The following is an 18,360-nucleotide window of genomic DNA, read 5'->3' on the forward strand; positions in this document are numbered from 1 at the left end:
ATAAGCTATAAACTAGCTAAAATGACATGTCAAACATACCTTATATTTTTTTTTTGAATGTCCAATTGTGTATGTGTGTTAACTTACAAAGCTCAGGCCCATTTTCACTATAGTTATATAGTCTGATAGTCAGTCCTTGTTCACGAAACCAAATAACCCTAGCGCCGCAGATGAACATGAACTGATGAAGCGATGCAACACTGAAACGCCTCTCATCTCCCTCTAACTCTCTTCTCTTACTGACCTAACTCCTTCCGCCGCTCACTCCATCACCACCACTCTCCTTCCTTCCTTTGTTCAGTTTGTTATGTGTCACTTGCTTCTACATCTCCATCAGCTATAAAGGTTTGTCTTAAAACTGTTTTTGTTTGTGATCTGTTACGGGTGCTTCTTGCTCCATTGATTTCTACTTGAACATCTTTTTGGTTGTGATCTGTATGTTTTTGTTACTAGTTGCGTTTTCCTCCACATAGCTTTGTCTTTTTGCTTTGGCCTCAACTTATTTTGTCAGCCTGAAATAATGCTTCTAAGAATTTCACCCAAACATGTTATGATGATGAAAATTGAAAAACCAAGTTAGAGAAGATTACAAGTGTTTCTGTAGATGAGGCAACTTGAAACAAAACATATACTTACTATTTACTTGTTGGCTTTCTTGTCTTAAGTTGTACTCTGCTATAACAAAACGGTGACCCAAAGTTAAGCTCATCATTTTAGAAGTACTTGCAAAGATAAGCCGTACTCTGCTATAACAAAACTGTTTATCCTTTCTTCATTTTATAATTATATACCAAAAAGTTAAGCTCGGCATTTAGAAGTACTTGCAAAACCCAGACCCTCTCCCTTACCGTACGGCGGTGGCGGACGGTAAGAGAGAGGGTCGACGGAGACACTACAGAGTTAGGGATAGCTCCCAAGTAGCACCTCATAAATAGTGTTGTGAGATAGCTTGGGAAAAAAGAAAAATCGTGTCGTGAAAGGCTTTTTCTTTTTTCCCAAGCTATCACACCACTATTTCTATGAAACGTTGAGGTGCTATTTGGAGCCTAACTCTGTTGTGTCTCCGTCGACCCTCTCCCCCACGTCTGCCACCGTCGTGCCGCCGTCTAGGCACTCAGACGCTATTTTCGTCACTCGCGATTTTCGAAGCAATGTCATAGCTCTCCATCCTACTCTGCGGTAGGCCCTTATCTCTCTACCGTGCTTCTGATTTAAGCTTGTTAGGTTTAAGAACGTTCAATTTAAGTATTCGATTCTCTACTTTTACCTTCTATTCGATTACGGTGAAGCTCAATTTTCATTGTTTCTGAGCTCAATCAAGCTTTGAATTCGAGCTTGTATTCAGTTATAATCTTCTAGGTTTTTCACTGGATTTTTGGTTCATAATGCTGGTGTGGTTAATGATTATCTTGTTTGCTTATACAATTGCAGATCATTCACTACTTTTGTCTTGGTTTGAAACAGTCTTTTGAATTTGTCCCATCTCCCTTTTTGTAGCTCAGATATTTTGAATGTAAAGCTTTATGGGGAGTATAATAGTTAGGTTCAATTTTGCTATTTTCAAGGTTTGTTTAGTGGTAGAATCATGTTTCAAACTTGACCCTTATAATATAAGTTCAAAATCCTAATGAAGCTCTTTCTGATTCTGATTAACTGAAGAAGAAATAAGTTTCAAGTGTACTCTGTTTTGCTAATAGTTGATTGAAAGAATAATAAGAATTATTGCAGATTAAGGTTAAGAAACAAGTTGAGATAGAGAAAAATAGAAGAAACTGAAAAAAGAGGACATTGGAATAAGTAGTGCTAGTAATGGATTAAGGTTAATCCTTTTTTTATTATTAATGTTGCTTGCTTTGAGCTTTTCTGGATCTGTATAAAAGTGAATTTATAGTCATAGTCTCAAATCTCGATTGAGTAGATATGAATTGTCCATTTTTTAGGGATAGGGAATTTTATATTAGTCAAGTTTTAAAGCTAAACTCATCTTGATACATGTTTCATTTAGCAGGTTTAGCAGGGAAAGTAAGTTTTGTGAGTGATTAGATTTGGATTAGATTTTTGGGTTTCATTCTGGGGTATTTAGCAATAGTAGTGTGTTTGGTGTTAATAAAGCAAAAAAAATCAGTACTTTTCGTGTGGATTTGTAAACAAAGTTTATATTTGGTAGAATACATGGAATAATGGAAGTATTAGCTAGACTTGGATCCTAAGACATCCTTTTGTTTTGAGTACTTCAATTCAGTTCCATAAGGATTGATTAGATAAGATAAATTTAAAGAACCTAATCTACTCCTGAGCTGTTGATACACTGGGATGAGTTAGTGTGTTCTAATTGGCTCCAAGTTTTTTTCTTCGTTGGCTTTGCCAAGGTTAATGCTGTCATGACCTCCTTTATTGCACTGTTTGAGCTGATTAGGTATTTGGTTCAATAGGTAATTTTTAAAAGGTGTAGCTCATCAGTGTTAATGTTTTTCTGGCTATTTTCTTTTCCTGCAGGACTTGACATGCATGGGTTTGTTCTAAGTTGTTTAGAGAGCGTTCACACTAGAGTATTAGTTTTTCATGTATTTAGGATCCTGCCTCACTAGAACAAGTTAAATCTGAGTTTGTTATCGCGGTTTTAATGTTATGGTTAATGGTTTAACAGAGTATAATGTGTGTGATAATTATGTTAAGCTAAATTGCTTAATGATAGTTGTGCTAATGGTGTAACTTGTTTCAGCTATCGGAGACCATGAGCACTCAGACAAGCCAACCTGAAAAGCAGTCTTCATCAGTTGCCACTGTCGCTTCATGTCGAAAGAAGAAGAGTGAAGACGCCACTTTCTTGGAGGATGTAAAGGATCACATTGACGAGTTTATTCATGCTTCTATGGATGAACACAAAACCTGTTTTAAGAAGACAATTCAGAAGGTTTGTGTACCTAAAATTTCTTGAGAAATTTAATTTATCCATTCTTTGTTGTCATTCCTGATATAGTGTGGTTTTGGATCAATTTCAGATGTTTGGTTTGTCCAAGGCAGGTTCAGAAACGAACTCCAATGCTGTGAAAGAAGTTGAAAGTTCTCTGCCGCTTCAGACAACTGTACAAGATTAAATTTCTTGTGTCTGGATCACTATACGTGTCAATTCAACTGAGTCGTGCGGCGGTAGATATTTAGATGTATGAGACTTTTCTATATAAGGTTCGGTTAAACTTTCAAAATGCAGCCATAATCTTTTCAGAGTAACCCATCTTATTATTTTTTCCAACCATCAATTATTGAGAGAAAATTTGTAGATTCTGAATCAGTAACTCTTTCATTGATTGAATGGGTTATATATACAAGAGTAAAGAGAATAAAGGTCAATGTATAAAACTCCTAACTGACTATCTATTAATCCTAACAAACTAACTGTAACCATAACTGACTTTTCCTAATTGCTAAACACGTGTTGAATTTCATTTCCACGTGTACAATATAAATTACATGTATTACTCCCCCTCAAGATGGATCATATATATTCTGAATTCCCATCTTGTCTAGTATACTGCGGAAGGATGGCAGGGGTAGTGCTTTCGTGAAAACATCGGCAAGTTGTTGGTGTGTGCGAACATGAACAAGTCGTAGCAGGCCAGCTTCAACCTTTTCGCGTACAAAATGGCAGTCGAGCTCGATATGTTTTGTCCTCTCATGAAACTGTGGATTGGAAGCGATATGGATGGCTGCCAAATTGTCACAATAAACTGCAGTGGAGCTAGTTGGGATCTGGAAATCAGTGAGCAAGTAATTGAGCCATGTGATTTCAGATGCTACCGCTGCTAAGGCACGGTATTCTGATTCCGCAGACGATTTGCTTACTGTGCTCTGTTTCTTGGACTTCCAGGAGATGAGCGAATCACTGAGAAAAACACAATATCCAGTTGTAGATCGCCTTGTATCTGGACATGTAGCCCAATCAGCATCAGAAAAAGCATGGAGGCGCAATGATGAACTAGAAGAAAAGAATACACCTTGGCTTGGGGTGCCTTTGAGATACCGGAGAAGATAGTGGACAACATCCAAGTGTGGTGTCCTTGGCTGAGACAAAAACTGGCTGAGCTTATGAAGACAGAAAGTAATATCAGGGCGAGACAAAGTCAAATACAAGAGCCTGCCCACAAGTCTTCTATATTGACTAACATCTTGCAAAACCTCTCCATCAGTGGAATTCAACTTGAGTTGATGCTGCATTGGCAATGGTGCAGGTTGGGAGCCTAGGAAACATGTATCCTCAAGAAGTGACAGTATATTTCCTTTGATTTAGAAAGATTCCCCTTTTAGTTCTTGCTATTTCCAGTCCGAGGAAATAATGCAATGTGCCCAAGTCTTTGAGCTTGAAACTATCCTGAAGTTGTTGTTTCAACTTTGTAATTAGAGAGTCATGTGCACTAGCTATGATAATGTCATCGACATATACCAGTAATGCAATAAAGGTGCTTCCAGAACCCTTGATAAAAAGGGAATAATCTGACTTGGACTGAGTGAAACCAAGCTTGAGAAGAACATTAGCAAAAGTGGTGAACCATTGTCTAGAGGCTTGCTTTAAGCCATAGATGGACTTATGGAGCTTGCAAACAAGCTTAGACCCAGTAGCTGCTTGCTCCCCCTTAATGGAAGGCCTCTGAAGATGATAACCAAGAGGTAAGTCCATATAAATCTCCTCAAGTAAGGTACCATTCAAAAAGGCGTTGTTAATGTCCAATTGAGCCAGCTTCCAGCCTTGGGAAGCTGCTAAACTCAACAATAATCGGACTGTGGTAAGCTTGGCTACTGGTGAGAAAGTGTCTATGTAGTCAAGACCAACTTGTTGAGTAAAACCTTTAGCAACCAAGCGGGCTTTATAGCGTTCCACGGTGCCATCAGCTTTATACTTGATCCAATAGACCCATTTGCACCAATGGAATGCTTATGAGAAGGTAAAGTGACAATGCTCCAGGTCTTATTGTCCTCCATAGCTTGTAATTCCTCTTTCATAGCTTGTCGCCAGGAAAATGACCCAGCAGCTTGATGATAAAACACCGGTTCAGTGTCCACATTGATTTGAGAAACATAGGCTCGGTATGAAGGGCTCAGTTTGGAACATGTGTCATAAAAGTGCAGGGGATATGCACATGTAGTAGAGATCTGATTGCACTTATAGTCCTGCAATCTTGCAGGTGGTTTGGACATTCTTGTGGATCTTCGCAGAAGAGAAGTGTTCTCTGTGGAAGTGGCAGCTGAAGTGACAACCGTAGGAGGAACTGCAGTAACAGGAGAAGTATCCACTGCGGGAATGTCTGCAGTGGGGTGAGACTCATCATTCAAATTTGGAAATGAAACGGGGATAACAACATCGGGAAAAGGATCAACAGGAAGATCTGGTTGTATATGATGAAACGGAAAGATGGTTTCATGAAACACAACATTCCTGGATATCACCATTGTCTTGGTTTCCAAATCATACACACGATATCCTTTGTAACCCGGTGGATATCCCATGAACACAGCAGGCTTTGCTCTTGGAGTCAGTTTGTCTCTAGTGGATGGCAATGTTGAAACATAACACAAGCAGCCAAACACTCTCAAGTTGTCATATGAAGGATGCTTATGATATAATCTGTAGTATGGAGTATCCTTTTGCAGAAGTACAGTAGGAATTCTGTTTATAAGGAAACATGCAGTGTGCAAGCACTCCCGCTTGCACACCCCCCAGAACTTAATAGGCACGCGAGACTGAAAAAGCAAACTCCTTGTGACATTGAGCAAGTGTTGGTGCTTTCTTTCCACAACAGAATTCTGTTGTGGGGATTCTACACAGGAGAATTGATGATGTGTCCCCATATCACTTAAGAAAGCAGACAAATTCAGTTCCTTAGCATTATCAGAACGAATAGCCTTGATAGTGACATTAAATTGTGTTCTTACAAACTGGAAAAACTGCTTGACGATCTGTGGTGCCTCTGATTTGTGTTGCATAAGAACAACCCATGTATATCTACTATGATCATCTACCAAGGTCAAGAAATATTTGTGTCTAGTATAGGTGGCAGTGTTATAGGGTCCCCACACATCAATATGCAAAAGATCAAAAATGCTAGAGGAAATATGTTGACTAGTAGGAAAAGTTAATCTATGTTGCTTAGCCAAAGGACAAATAGGACATGATTTTATTTCACTTGAATTTGTAACAGGTATCTTACAAGGAGAAGGCAACATATCTTGATATTGAAAAGACAAATTGCCTAACCTATAATGTCATAGGCATTTTGCCACTTTATTACAAGGTGTAAAAGTGGAAACAACAGAACTAGTATTAGCACTAGCATGAACAAAGGGTAAAAAAGAAACAGAACACAATATGTGTTTATCATTCAATGTCCTAGAATCTAGATAGTACAAGCCACGCTTGGGTTTAGCCTTCCCAATCATCTTCAAACTGTGGCTGTCCTGGATAACAAGGGACTGTTTCAACAAGATGATTTTATAATCTGAGTATGTTTCAAACAAGGCAGAAGCAGATAACAGATTATATTGGAAACAAGGAACATGGAAAACATTATGTAAGATAAGAGATTGCGACAAACGCACAATTCCAATGCCTTGAACTGGTATGTTAATTTTATTTGGCAAAGTGACAGTAGTAGAATCAACACAAGAATACTGAGAGAACATGGAAAGATCATAGCAAATATGATGTGTGGCTCCCGAATCAACTATCCACAACTATTCTAGCCTAGAATGCATCATAGAGATAGAATTAGACATGACAATACCTGACTTTGAGCCTGATGATTCAGGTGTATCATCTGAAGCCTGAGAAGTTGTTGTAAGTTGATTTGTGAGGAGTTGAATGAGTTGATTGCACTGATCTGGAGACAAAGTTGTTACAGCATTCTGCACACCAGGTGTTTGTTGAAAAGCACCAGAAGCTTGACCTGCAACTGCTGTGGTTTGTTGCTTTGATTTGGGCTTCATTCCTGGTGGATAACCATGAAGCTTGAAGCACTTTGCTGGAGTGTGACTTGGAATTCCACAATGAGAACAGATTGGACGATCCTTCTTGGAATACTTTGCTCTTTCAGTGGACTCAGAAGAACGAGAGCCTCCTTGAGAACCAGCTTGTGCAGCAAATGCTTGTGACGTGGTAACAGAACCATAACCAGTACTCACTTCACGTTGTTTTTCTTCTTGGATGACAAGAGAGAAAACCTTGTTAATTGGCGGAATAGGATCCATGAGCAACAGAGAGCCACGAACTTGGGAGAAAGAGTCATTCAATCCCATCAAGAATGACATGACATGTTCAGTTTCAGAATGTGCAAGAAGAGGTTGAATGGTGCCACAAACACAATTCACCATAGGCTTGTAGGTAAGCAATTCATCCCAAATTGTCTTGAGTTTGGTGTAGTAAACACTCACCGAATCAGAACCTTGATGAAGATTCATCAATTCACGGCGAAGTTGAAAAACCCTAGGTCCATTCTTCTGAGCAAATCGCTCCCTCAGATCCTGCCATATCTCTGTTGCGGTGCCAGAATACATGATGCTTGCTACAATTTCTTTGGAAACAGAGTTGAAAATCCAAGAAATTACCACATTGTTGTTTCAATTCCATGCTCGATAGTGTGGATCTGAAGCATCTGGACAAGGCAGCGATCCATCGATGAAGGAGACCTTGTTCTTCACGGAGAGAGCAACAATCATGGAGCGGCTCCATGTGTTGTAGTTGGTTCCCGTCAATGGCTGTGAAACGAGGACCAAGCCAGGACCATCGGTGTGATGCAGGTAATAGGGATCGGAAAAATCCTCCATGGATGCAAAGAGGAAGAAGAAGACCGAAGCAGAGTGAGGTCGAAGAACGACGAAGATGACCAATTGATCGCGAGATCAATGGCGGAACAAAGAAGAGAAAACGCGGAAGAAAATCAATCTGATACCATATTGAGAGAAAATTTGTAGATTCTGAATCAGTAACTCTTTCATTGATTGAATGGGTTATATATACAAGAGTAAAGAGAATAAAGGTCAATGTATAAAACTCCTAACTGACTATCTATTAATCCTAACAAACTAACTGTAACCATAACTGACTTTTCCTAATTGCTAAACACGTGTTGAATTTCATTTCCACGTGTACAATATAAATTACATGTATTATCAATTAAGTAGATCACAAAAAAATAGCAATCCTCGTATTCGCTGAACATTGAGAATTTGATAGGACGTTAAATTATATGGGAAACCCAAGTGTTCTGGTCAAGAGTGGTCAATGGAGTCAAATCTATATTCGTCCAAACCATCAAAGGATCCTTCAACAATTCATCCCAACAATCACTTTCCTTCACTCCTTTGCTCTTTTCTTTCCCCTCAAATGTCGGCTAATGCCCCTCGAACAGTGTCATGTGTCCAAATAGCTACTCCTTCTTGGGAATTGAGGTTTTGCACGAGCACTTCCACACTGCCACTCCGCTTTCTCTGGTACCGCTCACACGTATAGAAATGAGAGTTTTTGACACCAGCAAAAGTAGCTATCCTTCTTTGAGGTGGATTGTGGATGTTAGTATAGGTGGATTGGGATATGAAGTGTTGGAGAGATACCATTCGAGTGTTGAGTTGGCAAAGATTGTGGAGTGGAACATGAAGGGAGTTACTTGGGTCGTCTTCACTGGGATTCTTCAGTATCATGTGTATGGTTAAGTGATTTTGGTTGATTAGGGAGCTGAAATTGCAGTGATTAGTGGGGTGAGAGTGAGGGAGTTTAATGAGTAAATGTCATCCCCTTAAATATGTTAATGGTTTGTACAAATTTGAAAATATCATGGCACATTGCTATTTTTTTTTTTTGTAAGAGAGCGTGTTGTTAAGTCAATCGACACAAATCCTTGCACCTCATCATTGTTGTAAACAATAATTCACGACAAGTCGACAACGATGCCATGATATAGCTACTATCGACAACAATTAGGCATCATTGATGTTAATTAAATCAAAAAAGTTCACAGAACCTCAGTAACCCAAACACCTATTTTAATTGTGCTGTTAAGGTTCTGTAGTAGAGCCATTTCATCAAGCACATCATGAATCTAAATGGGTTAAAAAAAAACTGATGTACTTAGAATAAAGGCTTATTTAAGTTTTTTGTCCCTAACGTTTGCCATAAATATGGTTTTCGTCCCTCGCCGGAGCAAGACGTGGTATTAGTCCCTATCTTTTGCCAAAATGTTTGGTTTTAGTCCCTCCGGCCGTTTGGGTCAACGCCGGAGCTCCGCCAGCCCATGTGGCGTTGCCACGTCAATTAATGAGCCTGGTTGGAATTTTTTTTCTTTTTTATTTAAAAAAATAAGACACTAATTAACTACTTAAAAAAATTAAAACATTAATTCTGATTAACCTCCTTTTTAATTAATTAAAACCCTCACCCAACCAGATTTCTTCTTCATCAGTTTCAAAAAAAAAAAAGATTTCTTCTTCATCATCATCAACACCATCATCCTTCCTCATCTTCTTCTCTTTTACACTACCAAACCCATAAATTTACAGACACTCCATCCCCGAACCTCGTTCCCTTTCTTTCTTTCTTTTTCACGCTCTCTCTGCTTCTGTTACGGTTTCTCTCCTTCTTATTTTTCTGTAGAAATGAGTTGACTCAACATGTAAAACTCATACAGAGTTGAACCCAGGTGTTTTTCTCTTTTCTATTGAAACCAAAAAGAGAGAGAAATTTGGTAGATACTGGAAGGTAACATTCCATTTCAATTAATCACAAAGAACAATCAGCCTTAGCAAAAATACCTATATTGCATTCACGGTGGAATTCACAAGTGTTGGCAGTGCTCTGGTTCCATTGCTAGCACAAATACCCCCAACTCATTTATTCTACAATATTCTTTTTCAGCCTCACCAGTCACTAGATCTAGCTGGCATAGCAATGTAATTCTTCACAACCAAGCCCCAATTCTCTGAAAGAGCAGCAGAAGTACGAGATTTTTGAGCCGCTTCACTTTCTTCAAATCGAATGGATCCTGATTCTGCTCCCATCTTGAAATCAATGTTCAAACCCATTTTCTCTTCTCCACCCACAAAACCCATATTCTCCACCCAGATCTGTCAGAGAACGAAAACGCAGTTCTGCCAGAGCACGAATGAAGCTTCACGCTTCAAGGTTGAAGACGAAAACGAAGATTATTCAGAGTTTGGGTGGTGGAGGTCGTATATCTGGGAAATTTGGGTTCTGAGGGGTAGTGGGTTGTGGGTTTTGAGGTGGATCCAGAACGGCGAACAGAGAGACGGTGGGCGGTGCGGGCCAGACGGAGAGACGAGATCAGGCGCTGGAAGAAGAAGAGATGATGAATGGGAATTAGATTTCCCACCCCTGGGTTTAGAATTGCCACCCTAGTCTTTTTAAAAAAATGCCGGGAATACCCTCCGGGACTTAAACCTCCATACCAGTCCAGAGGTTGATGTTCTGGACTAGTCCGAGAGTTAAACCTTCGGATTCTTTAATTACAGTTAAAATAACATGACTTTAGTCCAATTGCAGCAAATATAACATGACTTTAAAATTGAAAAGTTACATAATCCAATTTAAACAAAATTACAATACAATAATCCAAGTTAAGCATTAGAAAAGTAAAGCAAAATAACAATACGAAATCTAAGTTCAGCATTTCAAAAGTTACACAAATAGTCCTTAATATAGATTAGTAAAGAACTAATATTAATCTTCTGTTATGTTTGTGAAGCTTCCAGGTGGAGGTGCACTGTCCTTTGAAAATACCTGTATAATGAAAACAGATTCAAATGCTTTGTTGTAGATGTGGAAAAGATTCAAATGCTTTATTTTAGATGTGGAAGAAGATTATCATACCTTGACTACATTGGACAAGGTTATATTCAGATAACAATTAGACTTTCTAGGAGAGAACACAGCGACCTGAAAGCAAAGTGAAGAAACGATGTGATGTCCAAGTTGTCCAAAGAAGCTTAAAATGTTAAAGTTGCCTATAGATTAACCTTTTGGAGAAGCAGAACAGATCCAACAGTTATGTCTTTCGCAAATACGCTTTCAGTGAAGACCTTGTGATGGATACTAGCGCCAACAGTGCCCGTAGGGTCCTGAATCTCAATCTCAGATGTCATGAGAGAAACATGAATCATTTCACTGAAATATAAGGAGGAATAAGGAAATACCTTGAGTGTAACTGTTGCATCTCCAAACCCATTGGGATTGCAGGATTTGATAACACCGATGACGTGATCTACTCTTTCATGATGGTGAGTGATTGCGCCCAGAGGAGTGGCAGATCCGTTTAATTGCAGGGCTGAAAGCCAAGCATTGGATTGGAAATCGGGATCGGTGTCGTGGCAGTCTTGGAGGACTTGCCTAACGAATTGTTGGGTTGAAATGTTTGGTTTGTCGTCGGTGGATCTGCGGTGAATCATGGCGGCCTGGACGGCGCCAGCTGGGCCGGGAATGAGAGGACGAGAGTTGGAGGCAAGGTTGTCTTGGCGTTTGCAAGGGCGGATGAAGGTTGATGGTGGATCTTGTTCCATTTCTTCTGGTTATTTCCTGCAACAAGGGAAGAAGGGAAGTAATGTAATGGTGTAGGATGCCTTTGGTGCATAGGGGACTAATATAGGAAGTAAAGGGATTTATGGTGTAGGAGGAATGAGTAATGGGGTTGGTGGTGAAGATTAATGGTGGTCAGAGTTGGTTGTGTAGGCAGTGATGGTGGTTGAGATTGTAATTGATGGTGGTCAGAGTTGGTTGTGTAGGCATTCTGCTGCTTGATAAGGGTGATCCAGGACTATAAGTTTCGGATCACTCCAGGACTTTAAGTTTCGGATCAATCCAGGACTATAAGTTCCGGACTGATTCATAATTAAATTTACCACCCCCCATTTTAAGACGTCCGAGAGTTGAAAACCCGGATTAATATGAAACTTCAAGATTCGTACCTCTAAAACCAGATACTGTCACAGACAGAAACGTGAAAATGCAGTGACAATAATATGGGACAAACAGACCTCGTTACAATACTGGAGCATTGTCTTAATACATGTAGGAAAATATTCTTGCTAATAATATGGTTACAGACATGGTTACAACATTACAAACATGAATCATATTATCAATCTTCTGTTATGTCTGTTAAATCAAAGTTGGTAATAACACAAGGACCAATCCAAACAGTGTGTTCAGCCATAAATCTATCCAAACGCTCTTTATACGGTTTACACCATTCGGACTCGGGTTCTTCAACGTTGTATTCCCATTGGGGAGCAATTGGCGGCATAGGATGTCCAGACACCAACTTCAGCTACATTTAAGAGTATAGTAGTAAAATTAGATATATTTCAATATAAATTGTTTAACGTGACAAGAGAGTGTATTAATAAAAAAGAAGATATGTATTTAATTGAGGATATACCTGTACAAAGTGATTGGTCACATGACCAATAGCTATGACAGGATGTTCTAACGGTGGGGCGCCTCCTCTCATCGGAAGGTAAGTGTAACTAGATTTTAACGAGATGGAGATGAAAACCACCCGAAACCGGTTAGCAATAAGGTACCCCATCTCCGGTAGATGCATCCATTTGGCTTTAGTGGCTCTACCATCAGGAGGGAGAGTGAGACGATTGTGCATGGCTTGTACCACATCATAACCCCACATGCGTGTATAGTGTTTCTCATAGAGTGTGAGTTCTACAATCAGCTCTTCCCTAACCCGAGGCCAACCGTCCTGACCGTTCTGAAGGTCCAGCAATGCAGCGACGGCTCTGTATCCACAATTACCATCCCCGACAACATCTATCACTTCATGTATATATGGCCATAAAAAAGATGGCAACTCCGGTAAGTAGATTTTGGAGCCGGTGGCCGTCATAGCCATCTTGTTCTTTGACTTAGGAGCTTGCGATGTTGGAGTTGTTTTAGGAGTTTTGGTGAGCCTAGGTTTCCTCTTGCTAGCTTTCGATTCTTGTTCTTTGGTCTGATTGTCAACATGTTCCCAATGTGAAAGGTCACGCTGGGTGGATCCTATTGATTGACCTCTGGGAGGTTTGGTTTTCCTCTCCTTGGACGATTGATTGTGCTTTATCTTCACTTCAGGAGGACACAATGAACTGATTTGAGGACAATAAAGCTCTTTAAGCTTCCTTCTCAGCATACTTTGGCCCGCATCATCCAAGGTATTGAAATGAGCCCACAAAGCCTCAATCTCTAGCGGCATGCATCCACTGTTTGAGGTTTGACTCTCCACAACAGGCACTTGTTCCCAAGAAAGTATCTTCCAGAATGGATCAACTGCTGCATACGGAATTGAGGCAATACTCTGAAGTGCACAAGCGCAAGGTAGTCCATGAGTGACTTTCATCACGCAACCGCATTTCTCACCATGACCCCAAAATCTGTTTTGTTCATCATACATTAGGTGAAGTGCATGTTTAGCAACGAATCCTCTCATATTCTTATACATTGGAGACTTGAAACGGTGCTCTACAATGTTAATACTGCGCTCAAACGATGCTTGTATTGCATTGTGGTGTACAATGGTCAACCTATCAATTGCTTCCCATGAATCGCACAGGTTACCCTTGCCATTCCTAAGCATCTTCTTCAAGCTTGCATGTGCACTTTCAGCCCTGCATACAAACATGAAGCTAGTCTATCAAGCCTATCAAATGCATACAAAAAATGAAACAAGCCTATCAAATGAATCAATTCTATCAAATGAAACAAGTCTATCAAATGCATACAAAAAATGAAACAAGCCTATTAAATGAATCAATTCTATCAAATGAAGCAAGTCTATCAAGATTGCATGTGCGTAGTACCTGTTACTTGTTGTCGTTCCAAAATGCTTCACTCTGTTTGTCCATGCCTTCACAAATTTCTCCTTGTGAACCAACCAAGTGTCATAAATGTACGATGTGAACCTTGGATGATCCTTACACATATCACACATGTCGCTCCATTCCTCCTCAAATTGTGTAGTTGTTTCCGCATATACCACTTCATTCCACTTTTGCATCACTAAGGCTTTAAAATCCGTTGTGTCAACCCACAATTTGCACTTTGCCTCAACATTCTTGTTTATGTGGAATAGGCATAGTAAATGGGTAGCCTCAGGAAAAATATTCCGAACAGCACTGAGTAAAGCCAATTCCCTATCAGTCACAATCACTCCAGGTAATCGGGCAGGGTCAGCAAGTAGAGATTTCATGCACTCCAAGGCCCAAACATAGTCAGGTGTGCGCTCACGAGTCATGTAGCAAAATGCAATGGAGTAAGTCAGACCAGTAGAAGTGAGGCCAACCATTTCAAGCAATGGAATTTGAAATTTGTTTGTCTTGTATGTGCAATCCATGATTACCACGTGAGGGAATGTGTTGAAGAGTTTAATAGCATTAGGATGAGCCCAGAAAAGTTCCATAATGACACCCGAATCTTCTTCATGTCTTTCAAAGTGAACATAGTTGGCTTCTGCCAACTTCTTCAGCAAATATTGCATCTCTGTAAGTGGCCCGCGGTCTAATTCTTTAACTTTTTTGATGCGATTATACACTTGAGTGATGGTAGACAAGTTACCCGGATTATTTTCCTTCAAAGTGGCCAACATGTGTCTCGGTGGGACCCAATTGTTATTCATGCTGTCGACTTGAACCTTCTCTTCTTCTGTTAGTCGACCAGCATAGGAATGGCCAACCAAAGATCCAGCTGGTTCATGGTTGTGTACCCCTTCCAACACTTTCAGCCACCAATTTTTATCACCCTCCGTAGGTCGTCCTTTAAGTTTAAAAGGACAATCACATTTTTGTGATCCGGTGGAGTTGTACTTGAAGGACTTAGGGTCCTTGTACGGGATGTACACACCATGCTTCGAGCACCGCAGAACAATATACATATTTCCACCTTTTCTGGAATAATCAGACCTTCCAGTCACAATCGCATATCCATTGTCCTTCCCAACATTCTTAGCCCATTGTTTAAGGTCATCAACAGTTTCAAATATCTGTACAGTGGTAACATATCATTTTAAAATTAGTAATCAATTCAAGCATCACTAAACAATAATGTCATTATGGTATACGCAATGAATACCTGATCGGTCGACCATAAATGAGTGGTATCCACACTTATAGGCTGAACATTATCTTGTTGTTGAAGCAACATTCCTTCACTGACATCATTATCTTGTTTTAGAAGCAGCATTTCATCATCATAGAAAAATGTGCTCGTCATACTGCCTGCATAAACCAATCTGCCACTGGTTAACAGTCCGTATAATGAACATTCGTACTAATCCGAGACTATAACTCTCTTACTAATCCGAGACTATAACTTTCGTACTAATCCGAGACTTGAACATTCGGATTTATGTCGGGGCAGAAAAGTTGAAGTGATGGTGGTGGCAAAAAATGAAGAGAAATTTAAATGGTAGAAAATATAAACAAACGTATATTATTGGCAAATTATAATGGATGCAATGATACATACCAAGGTGGTGCTGGTTGATGAAGGTTGTTGTTGGTGGTGCATGAAGGTTGTTGTTGGTGGTGCAATGATGGTGGTGGGGGGTTGAGGGGTAGTAAGAAAAGAGGAAGTGAGGGAGTGAGGGTGATCAGAAGTGAAATGTAATGGGGGGTGGTTTGGTGGTTGAGGAGTTTATGCAGGCCATAATGGTGGTGAGGTAGGTGAAGCTATGGAGTAATGGTGCTGAAAAAGGTGGTAGAATCTGTCAGAGGTGTCCGGAAGTTGAAGTTTCATACTAATCCGGAAGTTGAAGTTTCATACTGATCCGAAGGTTGAAGTTTCGGATTATATCTTGAAGATTAAACTTCATTACAAGGGTTTGTGTTGTTGAGTGCCAGGTTTTGGTTTCCATTACAAGGGTCGATTATTAGGGTTGGTTATAAAAGTTATTGATTTTTAAAATTATTAGGGTTGATTATAAAAGTGAAAAAGAAAAAAAAAATGTTAAAGTGAAGATAAAGCTCACAAATTATTAGGGTTTAGGGTAAAAGTGAAAAATAAAAAAAAAATATACGTTAAAGTGAAGATAAAACTCATACTAATCCGAAATAGTAGTGCAAAATACATAGTCCCCTAATATCATAATAGTAATGTCAACAAAATGCTCATACAACTAATGTCCCCTACTGTCCCCTACCCCGACGACCTCCCCTACCCCTACGACCTCCCCTGGCTCCTGCCCTGCCGCCCTCCCGGCCACCTGCTCGGCCACCTGCTCGGCCGCCGGCTCGGCCACCTACTCGGCCACCTGCTCCCAGACCTCCTCTCCCAGCAGCGTAAGCAATGCCCTGTGTCCCAGCCAAGTCCTGGAGGATGCGAAGTGCTCTCTCCGTTAAAGCGCGGGCCTGTGTGCCTGGCAGCAAAGCATCATCCACCTCAAGTGACAACTCAAGGACTTCTAAAGCCCTACGCAAAGCAGCCTGAAAGTAAATAATAAAAAAAACGCTGTTAGTAAATCACATACAGAAAACCACAAGTGCATAAAGAAAATAGAAATAAAATTTAAAATTTACCACGGCACTGAGATCAATCCTCCTCTCATCCGGTATGATGAAACAATGAGACACTCTAGCGTACCAATCCATGTAACCGCCCACAGCCTGTCCCTCCTCTATAGCAGGGTCGCCCTCAGGGAATGAGTACTGCACATAACCTGCGAATGCCGCATCAACAGCCTCAGCTGCGGGAGATCTATCCATCTCACTAGGGTGGCGCGGGATCGTCTGTATATACCCAAACTGTCGCATGACCCGCTCCGGAAGATGAGGTCGCACAGCAGGGGGATAGGGACACCGAATGTAGCCTGAGAACAAAGCCCTCTCATCCCGCTGTCGCCATTCCCTGTGGGCCTCATATGGAGTCCAAGTGACGTCGTCGGCCGTCAACTCATCAAGTAGTACTCGCCTCTCGTCAAGCCTAGCATGCCCCGACCGTGACTCTGTCCACCTACGAGCTCTGGGCTGGTCCTCTGTGTAAGCCGGGTTCGCATACCGGCGAACGAGCCTGTCTGGAAAGTGCTCAAAGACCCAGGCCATCAACAGGGAAGTGTAACCGCCCATCTGTTTGACCCCGCTGCGAGAAGACTGTCCAAGCTGGTCGTACAACGTGGCAAGGGCCATGGCGCCCCACGCGAACTCCGACACCCGCTCAAGATCCTGTAGCATGCCTATCCAACGGGCGGAGAATGAGTGCCCCCCACTCTTGTCGGCGAACAATGTCGCGCCAACAAGATGCATCAGGTACATCCTGGCTGCATGCTCGTACCGCCCCTCTACATTACAATGTAATACCAATTATGATTAAGTAAATATAAATAATAGTTGGAAAAAGTTCAGATAATGAATGAAACAAACCTGCAACAGCTTTCGGGTAAAGGTCTCGCAAGAAGCTGAACCTCATAGTCGGACCCCTAAGCTTATCAAACTCAGCCATGTACAAATCTGCATCCCCCCTAACAGCAAAGCGCAGGTCTCTGCCACATCATATCTCGAGGCCACTCCTGGAGTGTAGAATCTCCCACCAACCGGGATGTGAAGAAGAGCGGAGACGTCGTCAAGGGTGACAGTCATCTCCCCAAATGGCATGTGGAAACTACTAGTCTCCTCGTGCCACCTCTCCACAAGGGCCGATATAAGCCCTGGATCCGTCTCTACATAGCTGCACCTGACCAGTGGATACAGTCCGCTCCTCTCCACAATCAAGCGGACCTCCCTGTAATTGTCCCCCTCACACGTCATCAGCCCGAGCTTCGTACCAGCAGTGGCAAGCCTCAAATCACCTCGCTCAGAATAACGAGGGTCAGTGGTGCCTAGTAGGGTATGCCACGTCCACGGCGCTATGTGATCCGGGTAATGCTGCATAAGTGACAACTCAACCGGCCCACCAGGAAACGGTGGATCTCTCTGGAGCGGCGGCATATTCGGATCCTCTACCTCTACATCCTCACCCTCAATCTCAGACTCAGACCCCGACTCCGACCCCGACTCCGACTCCGACTCCTCAACTGCATCAATATCAAGTGAAGAGGTGGAAGGCTCAACAGTATCGTGGGCGGTAACCTCAGGCGTCGACTGAGGAGAAACCTCAGTAGCAGTAACCTCAGGCGTCGAGAGAGCAGGAACCTCAGTAGCAGGAACCTGAGTAGCAGGAACCTCAGTAGCATGGGCAGGAACCTTAGTATCAGGAACCTGAGTAGCAGGAACCTCAGTAGCAGGGGCAGGAACCTCAGTGGTTGCCTTCGGAGCCCCCTTCCTAGCCCGCTTCCGAGAAGTCGACACATCTGTATCATGATCACCTCGCCTATGAGAAGCGTGGAGATA

General features: G+C 41.4%; 5 protein-coding genes across 5 annotated transcripts; 1 reads left to right on the forward strand and 4 right to left on the reverse strand.

Annotated features, from left to right (window-relative positions):
• Nucleotides 1-130: 130 nt before the first annotated feature.
• LOC130733265 (uncharacterized) lies at nt 131-3,367 on the forward strand. The gene is made up of 3 exons (XM_057585395.1): nt 131-345; nt 2,723-2,914; nt 3,003-3,367. The coding sequence occupies exons 2-3, from the start codon at nt 2,735-2,737 to the stop codon at nt 3,096-3,098; spliced, it is 276 nt and encodes a 91-aa protein (XP_057441378.1). The 5' UTR covers nt 131-345; nt 2,723-2,734; the 3' UTR covers nt 3,099-3,367.
• A 7,035-nt stretch (nt 3,368-10,402) lies between these two features.
• LOC130733263 (uncharacterized) lies at nt 10,403-11,793 on the reverse strand. Its single transcript, XM_057585393.1, has 4 exons — nt 11,194-11,793; nt 11,017-11,118; nt 10,871-10,936; nt 10,403-10,780 (listed from the first exon to the last, which is right to left on the reverse strand). The coding sequence occupies exons 1-4, from the start codon at nt 11,554-11,556 to the stop codon at nt 10,721-10,723; spliced, it is 591 nt and encodes a 196-aa protein (XP_057441376.1). The 5' UTR covers nt 11,557-11,793; the 3' UTR covers nt 10,403-10,720.
• A 288-nt stretch (nt 11,794-12,081) lies between these two features.
• On the reverse strand, nt 12,082-12,594 carry LOC130733264 (uncharacterized). Its single transcript, XM_057585394.1, has 2 exons — nt 12,435-12,594; nt 12,082-12,323 (listed from the first exon to the last, which is right to left on the reverse strand). Exons 1-2 carry the CDS (start codon nt 12,582-12,584, stop codon nt 12,135-12,137), a joined length of 339 nt encoding a protein of 112 aa, XP_057441377.1. The 5' UTR covers nt 12,585-12,594; the 3' UTR covers nt 12,082-12,134.
• Nucleotides 12,595-12,609: 15 nt separating this feature from the next.
• On the reverse strand, nt 12,610-17,487 carry LOC130711140 (uncharacterized). The gene is made up of 7 exons (XM_057560669.1): nt 17,395-17,487; nt 16,555-17,312; nt 16,197-16,461; nt 15,110-15,255; nt 13,843-15,020; nt 12,663-13,650; nt 12,610-12,618 (listed from the first exon to the last, which is right to left on the reverse strand). The coding sequence occupies exons 1-7, from the start codon at nt 17,471-17,473 to the stop codon at nt 12,610-12,612; spliced, it is 3,423 nt and encodes a 1,140-aa protein (XP_057416652.1). The 5' UTR covers nt 17,474-17,487.
• Nucleotides 17,488-17,492: 5 nt separating this feature from the next.
• On the reverse strand, nt 17,493-17,958 carry LOC130711221 (protein MAIN-LIKE 2-like). The gene is made up of 2 exons (XM_057560778.1): nt 17,566-17,958; nt 17,493-17,513 (listed from the first exon to the last, which is right to left on the reverse strand). Exons 1-2 carry the CDS (start codon nt 17,956-17,958, stop codon nt 17,493-17,495), a joined length of 414 nt encoding a protein of 137 aa, XP_057416761.1.
• Between the last annotated feature and the right edge of the window lie 402 nt (nt 17,959-18,360).

The sequence above is a fragment of the Lotus japonicus genome, chromosome 1, assembly GCF_012489685.1.
Source record: "Lotus japonicus ecotype B-129 chromosome 1, LjGifu_v1.2".
NCBI classification, from domain to species: domain Eukaryota; kingdom Viridiplantae; phylum Streptophyta; class Magnoliopsida; order Fabales; family Fabaceae; genus Lotus; species Lotus japonicus.

Bases quoted from the DNA above. Each gene is read 5' to 3' on its own strand.
- LOC130711140 (XM_057560669.1), bottom strand. From the start codon at position 17,473: ATGGCTGAGTTTGATAAGCTTAGGGGTCCGACTATGAGGTTCAGCTTC. The intron at 15,256-16,196 runs GTAGGGGAGGTC...TGGTTTATGCAG, and splicing joins AGCCAGGGGAGGTCGTAGGG to GCAGTATGACGAGCACATTT. The intron at 13,651-13,842 runs GTACTACGCACA...GTTTGTATGCAG, and splicing joins GGAACGACAACAAGTAACAG to GGCTGAAAGTGCACATGCAA.
- LOC130733263 (XM_057585393.1), bottom strand. From the start codon at position 11,556: ATGGAACAAGATCCACCATCAACCTTCATCCGCCCTTGCAAACGCCAA. The intron at 11,119-11,193 runs GTATTTCCTTAT...ATTGAGATTCAG, and splicing joins ATGCAACAGTTACACTCAAG to GACCCTACGGGCACTGTTGG. The intron at 10,937-11,016 runs GTTAATCTATAG...CTTTGCTTTCAG, and splicing joins CTGTTCTGCTTCTCCAAAAG to GTCGCTGTGTTCTCTCCTAG.
- LOC130711221 (XM_057560778.1), bottom strand. From the start codon at position 17,958: ATGCCGCCGCTCCAGAGAGATCCACCGTTTCCTGGTGGGCCGGTTGAG. The intron at 17,514-17,565 runs GTTGGTGGGAGA...ATGATGTGGCAG, and splicing joins CCGCTCTTCTTCACATCCCG to AGACCTGCGCTTTGCTGTTA.
- LOC130733264 (XM_057585394.1), bottom strand. From the start codon at position 12,584: ATGGGGTACCTTATTGCTAACCGGTTTCGGGTGGTTTTCATCTCCATC. The intron at 12,324-12,434 runs GTATATCCTCAA...TCTTAAATGTAG, and splicing joins TGACCAATCACTTTGTACAG to CTGAAGTTGGTGTCTGGACA.
- LOC130733265 (XM_057585395.1), top strand. From the start codon at position 2,735: ATGAGCACTCAGACAAGCCAACCTGAAAAGCAGTCTTCATCAGTTGCC. The intron at 2,915-3,002 runs GTTTGTGTACCT...GATCAATTTCAG, and splicing joins TTAAGAAGACAATTCAGAAG to ATGTTTGGTTTGTCCAAGGC.